General features: G+C 36.9%; 1 protein-coding gene across 1 annotated transcript; it reads left to right on the plus strand.

The window, feature by feature from the left end:
• The first annotated feature begins 13631 nt into the window (after positions 1-13631).
• On the plus strand, positions 13632-19634 carry LOC5570877 (solute carrier family 35 member B1 homolog). Its single transcript, XM_001659346.2, has 3 exons — positions 13632-14003; positions 14065-14426; positions 18965-19634. The coding sequence occupies exons 1-3, from the start codon at positions 13805-13807 to the stop codon at positions 19403-19405; spliced, it is 1002 nt and encodes a 333-aa protein (XP_001659396.1). The 5' UTR covers positions 13632-13804; the 3' UTR covers positions 19406-19634.
• The last annotated feature ends 1788 nt before the right edge of the window (positions 19635-21422 follow it).

Below are 21422 nucleotides of genomic sequence, written 5' to 3' on the forward strand. Positions count from 1 at the left end.
CAACCAGTCCTTATAGTTTTCCTGCTAATCAAGGATTGAAAGCTTTCGTTTAGCGTCTTGACAGTATTCAAAATTCATTTGACTGATTCAAAAAAAATATATTTTTTGTTATGGTGGCGAATACTGGTATTTACACCTATATAGACAACTGAAAAGTTGAATGTTACGGTTTTAGCTCTATCTAAATACTTTTCCGTTAAATACTTAAAATTTGAGAATCACTTCCTGTCTAGTGGTCGATATTGGCTCAAACGTGGATCTATGGAGTAACTAAAAAAGAGTAGTTTTATGAAAATATCATATTCTTCAATTTTGTTGTTACTGAAAAAACATGTTGATGGAATTTATCTTCATAAATTTAATTTTGCCATTTGTTTATTACAAACATATTTGGTTTTAGAATAAGTGTAATTCTTCAGCCATCTAGGGTGTTTTTAAAAACTTTGAGGCGTGTACAAATAATTTCAACTATTATGATTAATCCCTCTACTCGGCAGCTTCTTTTTTCGCTACACTCAAAGTATTAAAAAAAAGTTCTAATCGTGATAACATTTTTGTTTCTCCATATTTTTACAAATTTCCATAAAAAAAATCTTCTATTTTCATAATCTGTGTCGCTATCAGGCATTATAAACTCCGTTGTTATTTAATTTTAAAGCACGATCAAAACAAGCGAAGAAAAACAACCTATCCCTAGCGGTCCATGATTGGCAATGTATCGCAAGTTTTAACAAATTTGATAAATAAGAGCAGCGAATGAGAGCCCTAAAGAAAGAGCGATGATAAAAACTTTTACCACTTGCAGTTTTCTTCAGTGTCAGTTACTTGTATCCACTGGAGACGAGTAACTGACTGACCAATCTACTTTTAAGTTTCAGTTTGTTCTTCAAATACGTCAATGAATTTTGGAAAAGGGGCCCTGAACAGGTGTTTGACGCAACTTAGTCGCGATGCTCTCAAAAAAGCGCTGCACGGTAATGACGGATACAATGACGGATACATTTCCAGTACCTCGTTGACCGTTGCTTCGTATACTTGGCCCACCAATTTTTTTTTCCTTTATTTCGGCACGTACGGTAAAGTCGTAAAACCATGCAACACTCTCGCTGAGTGCTTGGTATTTCGACGCCATCTTCGATTGAACTGACAACACCCGAGCGAAAAGAGAGCAATTCAAAAGAGAAACAAAATGTACCTATGTTCTTTACTTTAATTACATAAAGATATTGAAAACACTCACAGAGTGCTTCGTGAAGCCCAAGCAGGACAGTTCGGTTTTGCGTCGTCGGATAGATTTTGCTCACGGTTTCGCGCGTGTTTTCGTCTCCGAAGATTTTTTTTCAGTTTTGGAGCGTTTTGCTGGGTAGGTATTTAGGAAGGCACAAGCAAGACGGTTTGTTTTCGGGACGCCAAGAAGTTTTGCTGTCAGTGTCAGTTTTGTGTTCAGTCGAGGATGGATTACCAACTGGTGAGTTCGATTCATGCTTGTGATAACACATATTTTCTTGAAAGCGTAACTTTTAAGTAATATTAAAACAAACTTTGTATGGTTCGTCACTATAAGTGTCGCCATTATGCTTTTTTCTAATACAAATTCAATATACTTATATTTTTCTCTTTTTGACATTATTTAAAATTATATTTTGAATTGTTCGACATTGTGAATGTTGACGTATTTTTTAAAACTTCTCCCATATCGACACAAAATGCACAGTAATACTCATATGTAATTTTCAAACAAACTATGTATAGTTCGTCACGACAAGTGTCGGCATTATTCCTGTTTTATATAATTTAAAATATATATATGTAATTTTCAGTTTTCGTCATTAATTAAAACATCTTTTGAATTGTTCGACATTATAGATGTTGACGTATTTTTTAAAGTTTCTACCAAAAACTTCTCGAGACAAAAATACAAAACTTGCTTTAAATATAAGTCGTATATTCCCCCCTTGTCCATGGATCGCATCATCGACCAGAGGTGACTCCCAGATCTTTTCCTCCCTCACTAATAAACACCCTTCCCGTGGTGATTGTGGAGATGCAGAGGTACTCTCGGTCTCTAGAAGCAACAATCATTACACTGTAAGGACTTGGCCGGCGCCGTTATTGATTAATAATATTGGATCTGCTAAAATTGCACTTCGAGAGTAAGCGGAAACTCCCATCCCTTATTCATTTGGATCGTAGTGCAATTCTTACCAGTTCCGATCAATCACGGAGTAGCAACCATTGACATGTACAGTCAGTCTATGCTATGCTATAAAGATATTGAAAACACTCACATATTGTACTGAAAACCCGTTATTAATATACTTTCTATAATTTTACATGGCCTGAGAAGAATCTTGCGCATCGTTGTCGTTCTAAAAGCTTTTATTACAAAGATATACAACATGTTAAAATTAGAAGGTATGCTTCCTTATACCCTCTTGTAAGGGAAAGTGATAGACAAAAATCATGTTCAAAATTAAAAACGCAGTCTAACTGTCCACCCAAACTTTGTTTTTGTCTTGTCTTTTTGTCTTTTGTCAAATCTTAGAAATAATTGTCATGTCTACATATCTCAGGCGATATTCATTATTTTACCTTATGAATCTGGTACATTTTACATTTTCGTACATGCGCGATTTCTGAGCTATACATTACTGGACAGAGTAAAATACGCATTGGCCGTTTTTCCATACAAAATGATCAAGTTTGGAGTCTTATATCTCGGTTTCTAGTTGCCCGATTGACCTGAAATTTTCACCGCAGCTTGAAAGTAACCTCAAATTTGCTAGGCTAGAAATTCATAGTTTTCATTAACGAACTTTTAAGTAATCGCAAATCTCAAATTTCGATGAAAATGACAAAATTTTAAAGTAAAAATGATTTTTAAATGAAAATATTTAGAGCAATATGTCCTTCTGCAAAAATGTACAATTTGATAAGACACACAAGTTTGCAGAACATCATTTTTCGTTAAAACTGATTGTTTCCAAAATATTTTCAAAATTAAATTTTGCAATTTTTTGCAAATTGAGAGATTTTCAATAATTTAAAAGATTGTGTTTCAAATGCAGTGATATTTTAATTGAGTGAAATCTATGTTATATCTAGGCTGTGGTGAAAATTTCAGATCAATCGGACCACTAAAAGCTGAGATTCAGATCTCCAAACTTGACCATTTTGTATGGAAAAACGGCCAATGCGTACTTTATTCTGACCAGTACTGTAAATAAAAGCTGCTGTAGGCGCAGAAGGGAGACTTCCTGAAGTATTCCTACCTAAAATCCTACCAGATAACAGTATAGAATATTAAGCAGAGTATTATTCAGAAAAGATTTTTTTGAGATTTCCACGATCCTGCTTATGATTCTTAAAAGTGTGACTATGATTTGATTAAAACAGTGGTACCGAACCTTTTCAGAGTCGCGGCTTTATTTGACTTTTTGCAAACGTCTCGCAACCCCTAGAAATATATGACAAATAATTCTCGAAAACTTAAATCAAGTGCTAGTACAGTAGGACATGCTTGAAATAAGACCATTTAATCGAACTCTTAAAAATATTTTCATAGATCTCATCAAGAATTCAGCAAATAGGGAGCCGGATCACATTCTTGGTGCTTATGATTCACTTCAGCAGGGCTTCAGTAGTGCTCATATTTGGCCACAACTTGCGTCGTATTAAAGTGCTTTTTATTGTTAAGTTTCAGACAATTTGAAAGACTCAAATTGAAGACTTTTGAAATAATGAATAGGTCTACTAAAAATCCATGATATACGCCATCCAATTTAACTTTAAATATTTCGCATGTAATTTTCTAAATGATGAGTACCCCCTATGATTTTAGCTAGAAACCCATCAAAGATTTTATCAGAGTAGCAGTGTTATATAATAAACACATCATTCATAATCCTACTATCCATTTTCCGTAAGCTTCAGAGAAGATATGATCTACAATCACGAAAAAAAAATGTATTTATTTTTGTAGAAGTCGTCATTTTTTTGTAAAAGGCTCTTTAAGGGTAAGTGGTTGTGTGAGAATGATTTTCCTGTTTCAAAAGTAATTAATTTATTTTGAATAAATAATGTTTCTGGGGCCTTCTTTAGCCGAGTAGTAAAAGTTCGCGGCTACAAAGCAAAGCCATGCTGAAGCCGTCTGGGTTCGATTCCCGGTCGGTTCAGGATCTTTTCGTAATGTAAATTTTCTTGGCTTCCCTGACATTGAGTATAATCGTACCTGCCAAACGATATACGAATGCGAAAATGGCAACATTGGCACAGTTTATAACTGTGGGAGTGCTCATAAGAACACTATGCTGAGAAGCAGGCTCTGTCCCAAAGAGGACGTTGTTGCCAAGAAGAAGAATTAATGTTTCCGACAGAATCCTGCTCAACATTATGTGAATGTTCCGCTCCAGAGTTGGGAAAAGTTCTGAGATTCACACTACAGTAGGCAAGCGTAGCGAATCACAGTCACCGGAGCCAGTGAAACTCGCGCGTATCGCTGCTGTAGGCAAATGGCTTGAAAATAGCAAAACACCCGTTGCTAAGGGCAACCCAAAACTACTGTAGAAAAATGTTCCATTTCCCGCATTTCCAGCCTTTAATGACACTCCTGACTTAGAAAATTCATGTACCCTACATAGGCTACTTGATGAGATTCACAATTTTGAACTACTGTATTAGGAGAGCCACGTGATTTTCGCAAAAACTCAAGCCTACTACTATTACCATTCCCAGCACTGTTCCGCTCAAAGCTTCCCATTAGGAAAAAAAACATGTCTATAATTTTGTGAGAATGCTGCTCAAGACCTTGTGAGAAAGCTGTCTGATTTTTTATGAGAAATATGTCCCTGATTCAGTGTAAATCCCTTCTAGGGTTGTGTAACACTTATAATAAGGATTCTGTTAAAATACAGCCTATGAGCCAGAAACAGTTGGGTTGCAAAATTAAACATTTTTGTTTGTATTAAAGTTCGATAGAAAAATTTAAAATTTGAAAATTTACTCAATAATTTTGAAAATCATGGAGTAATTCTAAAAATAAAATTAATCAATTAGTCGAAAAAAAATCCCATAATGAATTTCAAGCTAGATTTACGAGTAGAAAAATATAGAACTGAATAAAGTGTTGAAAGAAAAAACCTTACTTTGTTCAAAATTTAGGCTGGTGGAACAGTCAACGGGCCAGATATAGGAACAGATTCACACTTTTCGAAAGCCGTACCAAATGAAGTATGTTGGACAGCCCTGGACTGACTGAACAAATCAACTTATGAATAAAAATTATGATTCGTTTACATTTTCCATATAAAAACTACCATAATACATTATATGATTATTTTACCATACCAGGATCATACTGTATGATATCTGCCAAATTCTGGAGAAAACCTACACTTCTCCCGCTCTATTCCTACATCAATGGGTTCAAGAAAGGTGATTGTCCAATCTTCAATATCCTAAATCCTTCAGTTTTTTTTTTCTCGAGAGCTCCCTTTCTCTTGAACAGAAAGCACAAAATTGTGCGAGATAAAATAAACGTTCCATTGGTCGTCCTCGAGACGAGACTATGCTACTCACCGAACTTCACTTTAGCTCCGCCCAACTCAAAAGAAGTTTTCCTCCTGCCTCTCTTCCTTTGCTCGCGTAAGGAAGGTTCATCCGTGTTGCAATGCATCATTCATTCTCGGTGTTCTGTCTGTCTTCCCAATGTATAAACGCTGATCTAATCCTGAAAATCCCTCTTCGCTGAATGCTCGAAAGCAAAGCGTGAACACGTGGACAGCTGTGTTTATTTACACAATAGTTCTAAAAGCATCCAGTCTATCAAACAGCAATTTGTACTTGGATTGCGGCTTTTTCGGGTGTGAGGAGCGCATATTTCATTTCGTGAAAATTGGGGAGAAATAGCACCCTCAGCTATGTTTCTTTGAAAGGCATTGCTTCAAAAGTACTACGATTATCAACTATCAATTCCATATCAGGGTGAATTTTTATGATTGATTTTTTTTAGAAGACGACATTGTTTTATAAGATATAAGTTTTATAGCCTATAATGTACGATAAATGGGGCATTAATGGAGGCGGGGGTTTTGTTATTTCCATGCAATACAAACATGTACAGCTAAGAGTTACTCCAAAAGTTCTAATATGGATATATCATAGAAAAACTGTAAACAAACTGCTTTTTCAGAAATTCGTCATGACAAACTGTCAAAGGCAGAGTTACTGAAATTTACTAAAGCTATAAATATCACTTGCGTGCTAGCAATACCGTTTTGATTCGAATCCCGGAGAGCTTCAAATTCCTAACACTCTACTTTGTATGGGAAAGATTTCACTCGAAATGTTTCAAAATGCGCCGTCAAAAAGTTCCCAATTTGAAAGATGATTTTTATAAACATTTTACATAGCAATCCATGAAAATTTACAACGTTCAACTAGTATTGATGTCTTTCTAACGGTTTAGTGCGTTCAATTAATTATTCGACTATTCTGATTGTGTTTTTCAAGAGCAGTCCGGAATTCAAATCAAAGTGTCCGGAATATGAAGCAAAAGTGTGGTTGTGTCCGGAATAAAAATCATGAAGAGGCCGAACATTTTTATTGATTAAATTGAATTACAGATGTGGAATCCACATCTTCACCTACCATTCAAAATTTAAGTGTTTGCAAGGCCTGATAACGCTGAAGTTTTGTACAGAACGATTCAATTTATATGTGTAGTGACTAGTTGTACTTCACTGAAGCGTCCGTAATATGAATCAAAACGGTACTATCACTTTGATTTGAGTACTAACAACAGTGATGCGACATCGCACTCTAGATTATAATCTCTGCAGAATGGGTGCTCACGTGCTAGTCATCCAAGCTACTAATAATAACTACCGAAAAACTAAAAATTTCATAAACTTTGCAATTGGATTAAATGGACAAATTGATGTGAAATTTGTGAAAAAGTTACACGTCTTCTCGGTGAGAATCGAACTCACGACTCCTTGTACACTAGATAGAGCAATTTACTAGAAGAATGGAGGACTCATGGACGCTGAAGTTCACCTGAATTCGATTTCAACTCAATAAACACGTGGTCCTCTTTCGCAAAGCGTACCACTTTTGAAAAAATGAGATGCCCATCTAATCACAACGCTTTCTATTTTCTATGCAATGCCTAGCCGAGAGCTACATTTTAGTGACAGCCAGCAACTGTGGTCAAGAGTTATTTCAGAATTAACACTAACTAATACTCAAAAAATCATGAATTACTCTTAGATCAACAAATTTTCGACAATGATTTATAGAATAACTTCTCTGTGGATCTCTTCAGAAACATTTTACAGTTATTTTCTAAGCAATTCTTCTTAGCATTCCTTAGGACATAATTTTACATGGCTTTTCTAGAGAATTCCTGGCAAAAACTCATTACGTTACTTCAGAAAATCTTTCAGAAACTGCTCCAAGGATTTATCCAGGAAATTTCCTAAGAATATCCCTTGAAGCAATTTATATATCTTGATAAATTTACTGTGGGCTTCGGTGGTGAACTTAGAGATATTAATAGATAAATTGAAGTAAAACCCGAAGGAAGCATTGTCATGAAAAATTTCTGAACTGTTTTCTAAGGTGTTTTTTAAATCTTTAAAAGCCCGAGACGAACTTTGTAAAAATGCAATTGGTCACAATTCGGAAACCAGTTAAAAATCAAAAATTTGAAATAACCTTTAAAGTAAATGCGATTAGTTGGTCTTTCAATCCTTGTGTGAGATATCCCCCTGATCCCTGCCCATTTTGTAGATAACAGAAAAAGCGTGGACCCGAGGGGTCCGAAATTGGCCTCTATAGATATAGATTATAACGGATATCTCAACATCCAAATGAGCTAGAAGTTTGGTGTATTCTGGCGGTTGAGGGCCTGATTGAGATTTTTCCCGCTAGGTGACGAGGTCTGTATATCCTAATCAGCTCGGAGGTTGGTGTCTTGGGCAAAACTGTTCAGCAGATCAAAAGCTATTTGGTGGTGAAGAATCTGTTTGGGGATTCTTTCACAAGGTGGCGCCAGTATTATGTTTTCTTCTTTTTCTTATTGTATGTACCTAAAGATCCTTATCAGCTAGAAGGTTGGTGCCTTCGGCAAAGATATTCAGCAGATTGAGGGCTATCTCAAGGCTGATAAAACGCTGATTTGGAATGGTTGTTAAAAAGCTGATTGGACACATGACTGTAGCAAATCATCAATAATATGCAACAGTATTGTTGCTCGAGATCCTTATCAGACCAGATCAGATCAGATCCTTATGTTGCAGTCTTTGGCAAAGCTATTCGGCTATATTCACCTGTCTCCGGGCGAGTTGTTCATAGCATAGCATAGCATAGCATAGACTGACTGTACATGTCAATGGTTACTACTCCGTGATTGATCGGAACTGGTAAGAATTGCACTACGATCCAAATGAATAAGGGATGGGAGTTTCCGCTTATTCTCGAAGTGCAATTTTAGCAGATCTAATATTATTGATCAATAACGGCGCCGGCCAAGTTCTTACAGTCAGTTGGGATGGGGAAGGAATATTAGGGTGTAATGATTGTTGCTTCTAGAGACCGAGAATACCTCTGCATCTCCACAATCACCACGGGAAGGGTGTTTATTAGTGAGGGAGGAAAAGATCTGGGAGTCACCTCTGGTCGGTGATGCGATCCATGGACAAGGGGGAAATATACGACTTATATTTAAAGCTAGTTTTGTATTTTTGTCTCGAGAAGTTTTTGGAAAAAAATACGTCAACAATTCAAAAGACGTTTTTATTAATGACGAAAACTGAAAATTACATGTATATATTTTAACTTATATGAAACAGGAATAATGCCGACACTTGTAGTGACGAACCAAACATAGTTTGTTTGAAAATTACATATGAGTATTACTGTGCATTTTGTCTCGATATGGTAGAAGTTTTAGAAAATACGTCAACATTCACAATGTCGAACAATTCAAAAGATAATTTTTAATAATGTCAAAAAGAGAAAAATATATGTATATTGAAATTGTATAAGAAAAAGCACAATGCCGACACTTATAGTGACGAACCATACAATGTTTGTTTTAATATTACATAAAAGTTACGCTTTCAAGAAAAAATGTGTTATCATAAGCATGAAACGAACTCACCAGTTGGTAATCCATTCGACTGAACACAAAACTGACACTGACAGCAAAACTTCTTGGCGTCCCGAAAACAAACCGTCTTGTTTGGGCCTTCCCAAATACCTACCCAGCAAGACGCTCCATAACAGGAAGAAAAAAAATCTCCGGCAACGAAAACACGCGCGAATCCGTCAGCAAAATCAATCGGACGACGCAAAACCGAACTGTCCTCTTCACCTGTCTCCGGGCGAGTTGTTCAACAGATAAAGTGTTCTCTTGTGGTGGATAATCTGATTAGAGGAGATTGATGACTAGAACCACTTAGTGGATGAATTTCCAATCAGACTCTTTACTTTTGATCTGATTAACAGCTTTGCTGAATATACCAATCTTTTAACTAATAAGTATCTTGAGGTACAGACAAATGAAGAAAATTTGTTACTAGTGCCACCTAGCGAATAAAGGCTCAAATAGATTTTTTACCTCCAGATGCTGCCTAAGAAAGCAACCTTCTAGCTATTAAGGATCTTGAGGTAGTGAAGATTGCGCCACCAAGCGGATGAATTTTCAATCAGGCTCCTTAAAAAAATGTTATTAGCACCACCTAGTGGATGTGTTTCTAATCAGATTTTCCACCACAAGATAGTACTTAATCTGTTGAACAACTCGGTCGAAGACAGCTGAATATAGCCGAGTATCTTTGCCGAAGACTCCATACTTCTAGCTGATAAGGATCTTGAGCAACAATACTGTTGCATATTGTTGTTAATTTACTACGGTCATGTGTCCAATCAGGTTTTCAACGGCCATTCCAAATCAGCGGTAGAGAAGATTGATGATTTCTTTTTACTAGCGCTACCTAGCGGATGAATTTCCAATCCACCTCTCCAACGCCATATAGCGCTTGGTCTGCTGAACAGCTTTTCCGAAGACACCAACCTTCCAGTTGAAAAGGATCTTAAGGTACAGACAATTGAAGGAAATTTGCTACTAGCGCCATCTATCGAATAAACTATCATTCAGACTCTTCACCGCCATATATCCCTAATTCTGCTGAATAACTTTGATGAACACACCAACCTTCTAGCAGCTGATAAGGATCTTGATGTAGAGAAGATTGAAGATTGCTTTTACGGATGTTAATTAATAGATGAATTTCCAATCAGACTCTTTACCGCTAGATAGCCCTTTGATCTGATGAACAGCTTTGCCGGAAATCCTCTAACTAAGAAGGATCTTGAGATACAGACAATTGAAGAAAAATTGTCGCTAGCGCCACCTAGCGGGAACATTCCCAATCAGGCCCTCCACCGCCAGATAGCCCTTGATCTGCTGAACAGCTTTGCATAAGACACCAACCTTCTAGCTGATAAGGATCTTGAGATACAGATGATTGAAGAAAATTTGTCACTAGTGCCAAGTAGCGGATGTATTCGCAATCAGATTCCTCATTGCCAGATATCTCTTGATCTGCTGAATAACTTTGTCGAAGACACCAAACTTCTAGTTCATGTTGAGATGTCCGTTTGAGGTCAATTTCGGAGCCTTCGTGTCCACGCTTTTTCTGTTAGGGGTCATGCACAAATTATGTCACGCTCCACGGGGGGGTTAACTAAGCGTGACAAGCCTTACAAAATTTTTGGGGAGAGTGTCCAAAAAGTTGAAATTGAGCGTGACATCATTTGTGTACCATCCCTTACCTAGAAAATAGGGAGGGGTCAGGAGGGATGTCTCACCTAAGGATTTTAAGACTAATCGCATTCACTTTAAAACTTATTTCAAATTAATTGATCTACTGGTCTCCGAATTGTGGCCATTTAAAAATGCAATAGTTGAGATATCCTGTTTCAAAATTCTGAAAAATTTTGAAAAAAAATACTAGGCAGAGCCCATTTATTACGTAACGCTAAAATTAATAATTTTGGACCCCCTCCCCCCATCCGTAACGCTTTCTGTATGAAAAATTTAAAAATGTTGTATGAGCTGTAACGCTTGATCCTACTCCCCCTCCCCCTATAGCGTTACGTAATTTGTGGATGCCGCCCTAGCGAACTAGAGAAGATTACAAGAGAAATCAATTCAAGATATTCGAAATAATATTTGTTATAATAACCGGAAGAAAAATATAAATATAACACTTATAACTTGTAACATTTATAATATCTGCGTAAACTGTTAGAACTCTTTCTATTTTCAGAATGCACCATGGATATTTTTGAGAAACTTGTTAAGAAACCTTTAAAATAATTTTCTTGACAAAATTTTTGAAAACATTTCTAATGGAATCCCAGAGAAATGTCCGTGGAAGTTCTTGCAGGAATCATTATAGGATCTTTTTATGTGATACCTGGTGTAACTTCCAAACAAATTATAATCCTATGCATAATTCTTCAAGCTTTGAACGTGCACATTCCTGGAGAAATTGCCAAGATAAAATCTTAAAACTATACTAAACAAATCTTGGGATAATTCCTTAGCGAATCTCTGCTTAAGGCAATATTTGGAGAGGCTCTCAGTGAAATTCCGTTTTTTTTTTGTATAAGTTCAGCAAGGTACAAAAAATGAATTTTTGAAAGAATTTCTGCGAGAGTTCTTGAAAGAGATCTCAAAGGTTTTTCTGAACAAACATTTGAATTAGTCGCAGTTTGCATTTTATCACGGATTTCCAGAGAAAAACGGACTTTTGAAGGGAATTTTGGAGTACTTTATGAAGTTACAAGTTGTCCCGGCAAACTTAGTCTTGCCATAAAGAAGGCTGTTGAAAACCGCCATGAAACATCCCATACAAAATTATAGTTGCATTCACTCTCGTTCTTCCGACTTTCCCGATGAATACGTCGGAGCACTTGAGGAACTTAACTATGAGAAAATTTTCTAAATCTGATAGCCAGTTCTCAAACCTATTCGTGACATACAAACACCATTCCATTTTCATTTATATAGAAGTTAGAAGGTGATCGATTTTTTATGAAGCCTAATCAGTACTTTTGAATAAATTAATAAGATAAAATATTGAAACTACTCAAGGTCAAATTTCTAAAAAAAATCTTCAAGTAATTCCCTACACTTTTCTATACTTATGGAGTAAATATTAGAGTATGTTTAAGAAAAAAACTATTTGAACTTTAACACTTCACTTCACTTTTGCGAAAGAAAATACTAAAAACACTAGTAAGGCGATCAACTACCTTTGAACTCTAATACGTTGCTTATCTCGACAAGATAGGCCTATTTCGTCTGCGTGTTACAGACTTTTTCAGTGTTTAGTGCTCGACTGAAAATTTGCGTTTTTTTAGTTATAAAAATTGTTCATAGACTACTCTGACAAGAAATCAGGACAACAAAATTGCGATAAAAAGAATACATTCCTGGAAAATATTGGGAGGTAGACAATACCCAGAGATATTGCTGAGGACTCGGAAAAGAAATTCGAGTTACCCCCAAAAACGATTTTAAGAACAAATTATTGAAATGATTATTGAAGAAATCCCTTGAATATTCTAAATAAAATATGTAGTGCGAATTTGTGGGACTATCCCTTATCGGATTTCTTGACAATTTTTTCAATAAATTCTAGAATGAATTTATTTCAAGATAACTTAACATATGCTTGACAAAAACCTCTTGAGATTTATAACAGATTTTTACAGATTTCACTGCAGATTGCTGATAAAACCTTCTGTGATCTGAAAAATTTTTTGACAGAAGTCTGATTCTATGTTGAACTCATGATCCTTAAAAAAACACACAATTTTACATGAATATGAATGCTATAGTTCATCTTTTCAGCTATTTTTATTTTAATTTTTCTTTCAATCCGGTAGAGTTGGCAAAATAGATTCCAAACAGTAGGATAGAGATCGTAATCGTATTGAGATCTAGATACAAAATATCGAGTAAAGGAGAGTATACTGTAGTTTTCATGAAAACCGCGCGTTCCAGTCGAGATGAATTAAAAGTGCCGAACATCAGATCCGGCTCCTAACGTTTGATAGGCATGTTCAAAAATGAAATATATAAAAATAAAAAAGCAACATTCTGAATGCAAAGTAGGCCGTCATTGAAATTTGTACTCGTCATTGATGATACGATGACGAATAAGGGCTAAGTAGCCCGTCATTCGATCTGGCAGCCTTGTTGACACTGCAGCTCGCAATTTCAAAGTGGAAAATCTCAGTCCTTATAGTTCATAATGATCTGAAAAAGTATCAATATATGCACTGGCATGCTGAAAGTATGCTGATACTTTTTCAGATTTATTTCTAATTCATTTCAAGATTCCAAAGCAATTATAATCAGTTGGGGTTCTTTTTCAATAAAAGCTAAAGCAAAATTAATGCAGATTCCCAACGCATCATGGCGCCACGTTACCGCTAGTATCAGCTAAAACGTGTCTTTACTACGTTTTACATGTGTTAGATTCCTCTTGAAAGCTAACTTACTGCTGTCACGTTTCCTTTATGTTGTGTTCTATCTTTCGTACACACAACATATATCTGTCATTCGAAGCTTGACGTGTACTTTTGCCACAGTTCCAGCGAGCGGTTCGTCGAAGAATGCTGTTTCGTTGATTTCTCTTGGAGACTGGCTAGTGTTTCTGTGATTTTTTTTGCAACGGGTGACGCGTGTCAACAACAACTGGACACGAATCCCATCCAAGAAGGGATGTCTGATAAAAAGAAAGTAATCATTGCGGCCGTGGGCATTTTTGTGTGCTATTTCTACTTCGGCATTATCCAGGAGAAGATCACTCGAGGCAGGTATGGAGATGAACTGCAGGAAGATGGAACCCGAGGAGAACGGTTTACCTTCATGCTGGCACTGGTAGGCGTGCAATGTATCTGCAATTGGGTTTTCGCCAAGGGTTAGTTATAACAGGTGATATTGAAGTTGTAATTGTAAAATGTAATTTCTTCATATTTTAGCAATACTTATGGTAAAGCCACAGAGTCAAGACACTACACCTAAGGTGTACTATGCGTCCAGTGCTTTGACATATTTGTTGGCCATGATCAGCTCGAACATGGCCCTCAGATGGGTTGCCTATCCGATGCAAGTGGTGGCCAAATCGGCCAAACCAATTCCGGTGATGCTGTTGGGCGTTATGTTCGGCAGGAAGTCCTACACTGCACAGAAATATATGTTCGTGCTGTTGATTGTTGTTGGAGTGGTGCTGTTCATGCTCAAGGAAGGCAAAACTAGCACCAGTCCTTTAGAGAAGGAAGGCTTGGGGCAGCTACTGCTGATAATGAGCCTGATTATGGATGGATTGACCGGTGCCGTACAAGTAAGTATCGCAAACAATTGATTAGATTCAGGGCGCACAGTACAGTCTACCTACAGTTATGGATCAACTAAGGGACATTTTTCAGTACAAAATATGATTAAAAATCATGGTGACGCTGTACAAACCAAAATTACCTCTCAGGGACTGCAGAATATAGTTGATTTTGATAATACACCTTAAAATCCGCGGTTATGTACCAAAAAGTGCGGCGCTACGATGTTGCACTTGCGGACCCTCAATATGTCGGAAAGAATGCGACTAATTCTCAAAATATTGCGAGAATTACAATTCCATGATCCGAGTTTCCTATCGTTAGTCTGTTATCGATGCCTGGGTCTATGCCGATGGTTCCGATGGGATTGACATTTTATGCTTTCTACTTACGATTTTTTCGGTTGGCTTGTGAAGCCTGCATCGGAGGATCATCGTGCACAGCACTATTTTAAATACACTAAAACTAAACATTTTTGAAGTTTCACAATTAGAAAAATACCAACAATATTTAAATTTTGGGCATCACCATAAACAGAGTAATCTATTTCGATTCAAGCATTCTAATTTGTAAAATCTCTACTTTAAACTTAACGAAATTCTGAAGTATTTTTTATAAGAAGAAACGCGATCTTGATGGTAGATATCAAGTCTGGAACGCGCAAGAATTTGTCAACTTCAAATTGATGTGCTCCTTTTGAAAATTCATTAAAAAACCTGAAATGCTGCATTTGAAAGTTGACTGTATAAATAATGATTGCTATGATGAGTTTTCACTTTTTGCTCTTTAGTTTTCTTTTCAAAAGAATCGAGTGCTTTGCAAGGACCCAAGCAGTCCGATTCATTTTCGCGCGTTCGGAGTGTATTTTCGCTGGCGTCGTTCGTTTGCCAAGTGCTTTGCGAAGGCTCAAGCTGTCCGATTCATTTTCGCGCGTTCGGAGTGTATTTTCGCTGGCTTCGTTCGCTTGGGTAGTGCTTTGCGATGGCCAGAGCAGAGTGCGTGGTCTTTCGATTTGGTTGCGTGTTCCGATGGAACGCGCGACGGAATCAAAACAAATCGTGTTCGGTTCGCGTCATTCGAGTGCGGAAAAATAGAAATCGACAATAGTGCGTGGTCTTTTGATTCGGTTGCATGTTCCGGTGGGACGCGCAACGAAGTCAAGACCAATCGTGTTCGGTTCGTGTTGATCAAGTGCGAAAAGCTTCGTGTTCAGCAGAGGATGAAGTACTGGTGAGATCGTTTCATGATTATGATAATTCATTTTTATCGTTGCTATAAGTAGCTTTTATTTTATTTTCAAACAAGCTATGAATGGTTCGTCACTACAAGTGTCGACTTTTTCGCGTTTCATATAAACTTAATATACCATTATGTTTCGTCATTGGTCAAAATAACATTTGAATAGTTCGACATTATGAATGTCGACGTAAGACATTTTTTTTTGGTTGCAATGTAACTTTTTTTTTTAATTTTCAAACATGCTTTGAATGGTTCGTCATTACATGTGTCGACAATACCCGTATTTCTGTTACATACACTTTTCAAATACACAATCCTTTCTGTCTTCGTCATTATTAAAAATAACCTTTGAATAGTTCGATATTATGAATGTCGACTTTTTTATAATTTCTTTCAATATATTTTTACTGCGATACAAAAATGCAACACTAGTTTTAAGTTTCGTATTTTCCCTCCTAATCCATGGATCGCATCACCGACCAAAGGTGACTCCCAGATCTTTTTCCTCCCTCAATAACCACACCTGTCCCGTAATGATTGTGGAGATGCAGAGGTATTCTCGGTCTTTAGAAGCAACGATCATTACACAATAACGTTCCTTACCCTTCCCAACTGACTGTAAGGACTTGGCCGGCGCCGTTATTGATCAATAATATGAGAGCTGCTAAAATTGCACTTCGAGAATATGCGGAAAATCCCATCCCTTATTCATTTGGATCGAAGTGCAATTCTTACCGGTTCGGATCAATCACGGAGTAGCAACCATTGACATGTACAGTCAGTCTATGCTATGCTATGCTATGCTATGCTTTAGTTTTCTTTTCAAAAGAATCCAACGTTCTCGCACAAAACTTATGTGAATGCGGAGGATTTCAAGCAGTTTTCGGGACAGATATTTTATACCGCAACAGGAAAAAGGAAGGTTGCCGAACTTTTCAAAACCATCAAACTATCGATATTCCAGAAACAATACCTCGAATGCCATATGCACGTGTGGTCAAAAAAGTGACATTTTCATCACTACGGAAACTATCAATCAAGTGATCTACGTCTAAAAGTGCCTTTAAAAGTGACTGCTATTATTCCTAAGGCAGCATAGGCTGTGATTCGTTTAACTTTAAGTTAAAAACTTGACAGTTCGATATTTTTTTTTCTCGAATGGTTAAATTTAACTTCGCGGTCGACCCATTTCAATCTTCACAGATGAATAGTATTTCAGAACAAAGTTGACAGATAGTTAGTTATTTTCAAATTTTCGGGAGCACAAAATAACTTTTCAACTGTCAAGTTTAACCATGCTCCATAACAGGGTTATTTTTTACCGGAGGAGAAATAGCCATCGAACTGTCAAATTTTAACTGATAGTTAAACGAATCGGTCCTAAACGGTTCACAACCATAATAGACTTGTGCTGTTCTGGCCAGACTTGGCAAGCTGTCAGTATGGGAAAAAGGCAATCGAGAGGTATGATGTGAACAACATGGTTTTGGTACCCAAAGACCACATCCTTCCCAACAGCCCAGAACTCCGTCCTCTCGAGCGGTATTTGGCCTTAATCAGATGTAATTTAAGAGAAAAAAAAACAAATAAATCCACAGAAAACGAGCGGCAGTTTAAATCAAACTGGCGTTCGGCGGTAAATAAGGTCGATGAGACCACTGTACAAAATTTTATGGAAGGCACGGCAGTTCGGGTTTGGCAAATCAAAATAATAAACGAATATTTTTTCCTTCAAATAGGAATAGGGTGCCGGTGCCATTAGTGGACTATCTAAGCTATAAAAAATCATAACAAAACAACGAAAAGCCTGAACAGAGATCTTTTGGCGTCAACAGAAAGATTTCAACCTCTACTATATGGCAAAAATATTTTTTTTTCCTTTTTTTATTGAGGGATTTTCTACCGTAGGCAGGTTCATCCCCAAAAGGGAAAAATATAAAAAGAGTGATAAAACTATTTTTTAACATAAAATCGCTTGAGCCACTATTGGTTATGTTCCAGTAGTTGCGCTAGTGCTCCAGTAGTAGACGTTTGTGAATGATACAAGGAATTTTGAACAAAATGATAAATTTTTACATAGGTTTAACATTTTTCCCTCGGAACAGCAACTAATATCTTTCGAATGAAGCATAAATATCATCTCTGGGACTTTTCTTCATTTTATACACCCATTTTAAAAACTGCTTCCATCCGTTGATCCACTACTGGAACACGACGGCAACTATTGGTGCAAAGGAGCAATATTTTTGCGTAAACTTAATTATTTATATGACTTTTTGATACAATAAAAAGCTGAAATTTGGCAAATCGACTAAACTAGAAGCGATCTATCCATCAAAAATAGTACATGTCGTTTTTATCGAAAAATGTACGTTTTATTCCATAGTCCAATCTACTGGTGCAATACAACCACCGGCGCCCTATATGAATTAAGCTACAAAAAAAGAAGGTTTTTTTACAGTTAACTCTCCCTTACTCGATATTCTGTGTCTCGATATCGAGTTAGAAAACCATAGTAAAAGTTGGTTTTCATGGCTAACTCGATGATCCCTTGGGTCGCAGTTGTATTTGTTTTGTGTTCTGTAAGTCGATACCTCTCTAACTCGATAGTCTCTTCAATATCGAGTTAGGGAGAGTTTACTGTACTATGAATTTTGACTGAAAGATACGATTATTTTGTTGATCGATTTTTGCGCGTTTCAATCTTTATTAGGACCTGTTCATTAATTATGTTATATGACAATTTTTGGGACTGTTGAATTCTCTCAATTTATTTTTTTGTAACAAAATTGAAAATAAAATGTATAACGCGTAAGAAATTTCAGAACCAACACCCACCCTCCCATTACTCCTTACGTAATTTATGCCCGACCCCTTACTTCTTTATAATTGAAAGAAAAGGACATATTGTACGTTTTTCATAACATTTACCACTAAATAAGGTAAATAGACTACCAAAGGCGGCGAATTTTTTGTACTTCAGAGGGTTCCTACCGTGTGTACGCCACTGCGCAGAAGAATGGCATTTCAGAAAATTCCACCATAAATGTATATATTATCATAGTGATCTTGTATCACAGATGGAATATGAGATGGTGGAATATTATTCGTGTTTTAAAACATTTACCGTCAGGAGAATAGTAAAGGATACTAACACATAATCTGATCATAAATATTTGTCATAAGTATTTTTGTTTTGCGAAAATTATGTTAAACTTTGTATTTATAACAATTTCCGAAATCGATGTTTTAAAATAAACTATTCCATGTTTTCTAAGATCTACATGAATTTCCTTATTTCTTTCAGGAACGAATGCGCCAGCATAGCTCTCCCTCTGCCCAACATATGATGATGGCCATGAACGGTTGGAGTACACTGTTTCTCATCCCTGCGCTGTTCCTCACAGGTGAGGCCATGGAGTTCATCGCATTTGCCACCAAGTACCCGCAGATGCTGGGACATCTGGCCACGCTGGCACTGGCCGGTGCCTTAGGCCAGTTGTTCATCTTCATGATGGTATCATCATTCGGAGCGCTGGCTTGCTCTGTGGTAACAACTACGCGAAAGTTTTTCACCGTACTGTGCTCGGTTCTGCTGTTTGGAAACAACCTGTCCAGCCGGCAATGGATGGGAACGGTTTTGGTCTTCACAGGTTTGTTTGCCGATATGTTCTATGGCAAGAAAGGCGCAGCCAATGGGAAGTCTCCTCCCAAGCCCAAGAGCGAGATCAATGGACTGCTAAAGTAAGTCCGACAGGACAGTCGATATTCAATTTAATTCTCGCAACTGTGAAAGCACAAACCCGTACCCACATTTATCATTGAAACAAATGTACAATAAGTAAGAATTTATTATGGATTGAATCCAGTCTTCATTGCTGAAAATCGTCAACCGATGGTTTACCCTGTGAAAATAAATTAGCGCATCTCTTAACCATTTATTGAAAATAAATGCGAATTATAAATTATTATTTTTATTGAGTATGTTTGAGTATTTATGTGTATTGAGAAACTGTCATAGATGCGAGTTTGTGCCACGTTTACCTCGTTCCGCATTGTTTTTTTCGTTTCGGCTTATGAATATTAGATTCGGCGGATGCCTCGTGCAAATGTTTTGAGGGAATATATTTTTCAAAGTAATAAAAGTGTTTTCTTTTTATTCAGATATTAGTAGAGTTATGTTTTACTTTTATTCGATTTGCATGCGTTTTGTTCGAGAGTGCTCTGTGATAGCTCCACACGGAAAAAATCCGTTGCCGAATTCGTGTGTCATGATTTCATAAAAAAATATGTTTCATGATATCATGACTAAAAGTCGTGAAATCGTGACTATTATGCAAGAATTCGTATGCTCAGGGCGTTACACAAATCTAACTGTAACTTTCTTCACCTTAGTTAACGTGTCTCATGGCGATCGGTGATCTTTTCTTGTGAAATTATAAAAAAGTTTTGTTTTTGACAAAGTTTCAATTCTTCGGAACCTTGTCATCATATCGATGACATTCTTGGTGAAATTCTCGTGAGTTCCCACATTGTTTCACCACACAATCAATGTACTTACTTAATCCTGACTTTGCAGAACCGGGCAATGTTTGACTTTGAGCGAAGATTTTGCTGGACAATCTCGTCGGCGATTTTAACTGTTCGGAAGTAATGCATTCCCCACGTCCTATAACAGAGCAGGTCACAAAAGGCCTTCGGCAGCCGGATGTTCCAGTTCCACTTTCCACATCCGCAGAGTTGTTAAGGAGTGTTCCATGACTCATGCAATCCACCAGCCCAGGGACCATTTACCTATTTAATTGATACTCGAAACAACATTTTGCGAACAAACCTAGCCACCGAATGTTCGCGTTCCTGCTAAAGATGTCACACTCGTTAGGTTGATATTTGTGGAAAGTTTTTACGGTTTATTACGAAACTATCAACACAAAAGCAGTAACAATTTTATTCTTTATTTTATTTGTTTACCAATGGCAAATATAAACTGGGATCTTAATTGACGTATAATGTTTCGTTTTCATGAACTGAGTTCATGATTCAGGGATCCTGCTCCATGATTTCATGACTCAACTTGCCACTTTTCAGCACCAAAATTGGAATCATAAATAACAGGCATCTGAAAACATGAATAGTGCTTATGTTTTCATAACCTGTGTTCTAATATCAGATCCTGCTTCATGATTTCATGACCGAAATTGCCACTTTTCGTATCAAAAATAGGAATCATAAATGACAGATGACTAAATCCATGAATAGTGCTTATGTTTCCATGAATTTTATTCATGGTTCCAGCATACATGCTTCATGATTTGAGAATTTTAATTGCCATTTTTCTTCGCTAAAAATTGAAAACGTAACGTACAGCCGGCGTTACGGTAAAATGCTTCATGATTTCATGACTTTTGGTCATGGTGTATTTTCATAACATGAAAACACACTTTCCTCCCGAAATCATGACTCTTTCTCTTGTTTTAGAGTGCTGCATTTTTACCCGTGCAGCAATTGAATTCGTTTTTTTTATGTTCTGTTTGTGTGTTAAACGTGTTAAAGAAATTGAATTGGTTTTAGTTCGTGGATGGTCGATTCGGGATGGATTATAAACTACAGTTTTAGTCGATTTTTCGTGCGGTGCGTGTATTTTGATAAGCAGAAGTTTGCGGCTCACGATATTATTCACTGTTAGAGGAGCGACGGGTTGAAATTTCTAAAAAGGAATTTGGTGAGTTTGTTCTGATCAGCAGCGCATGACTATAATGCGTAAA

Source organism: Aedes aegypti, chromosome 3 (genome assembly GCF_002204515.2).
Source record: "Aedes aegypti strain LVP_AGWG chromosome 3, AaegL5.0 Primary Assembly, whole genome shotgun sequence".
Classification (NCBI taxonomy): Eukaryota; Metazoa; Arthropoda; class Insecta; order Diptera; family Culicidae; genus Aedes; species Aedes aegypti.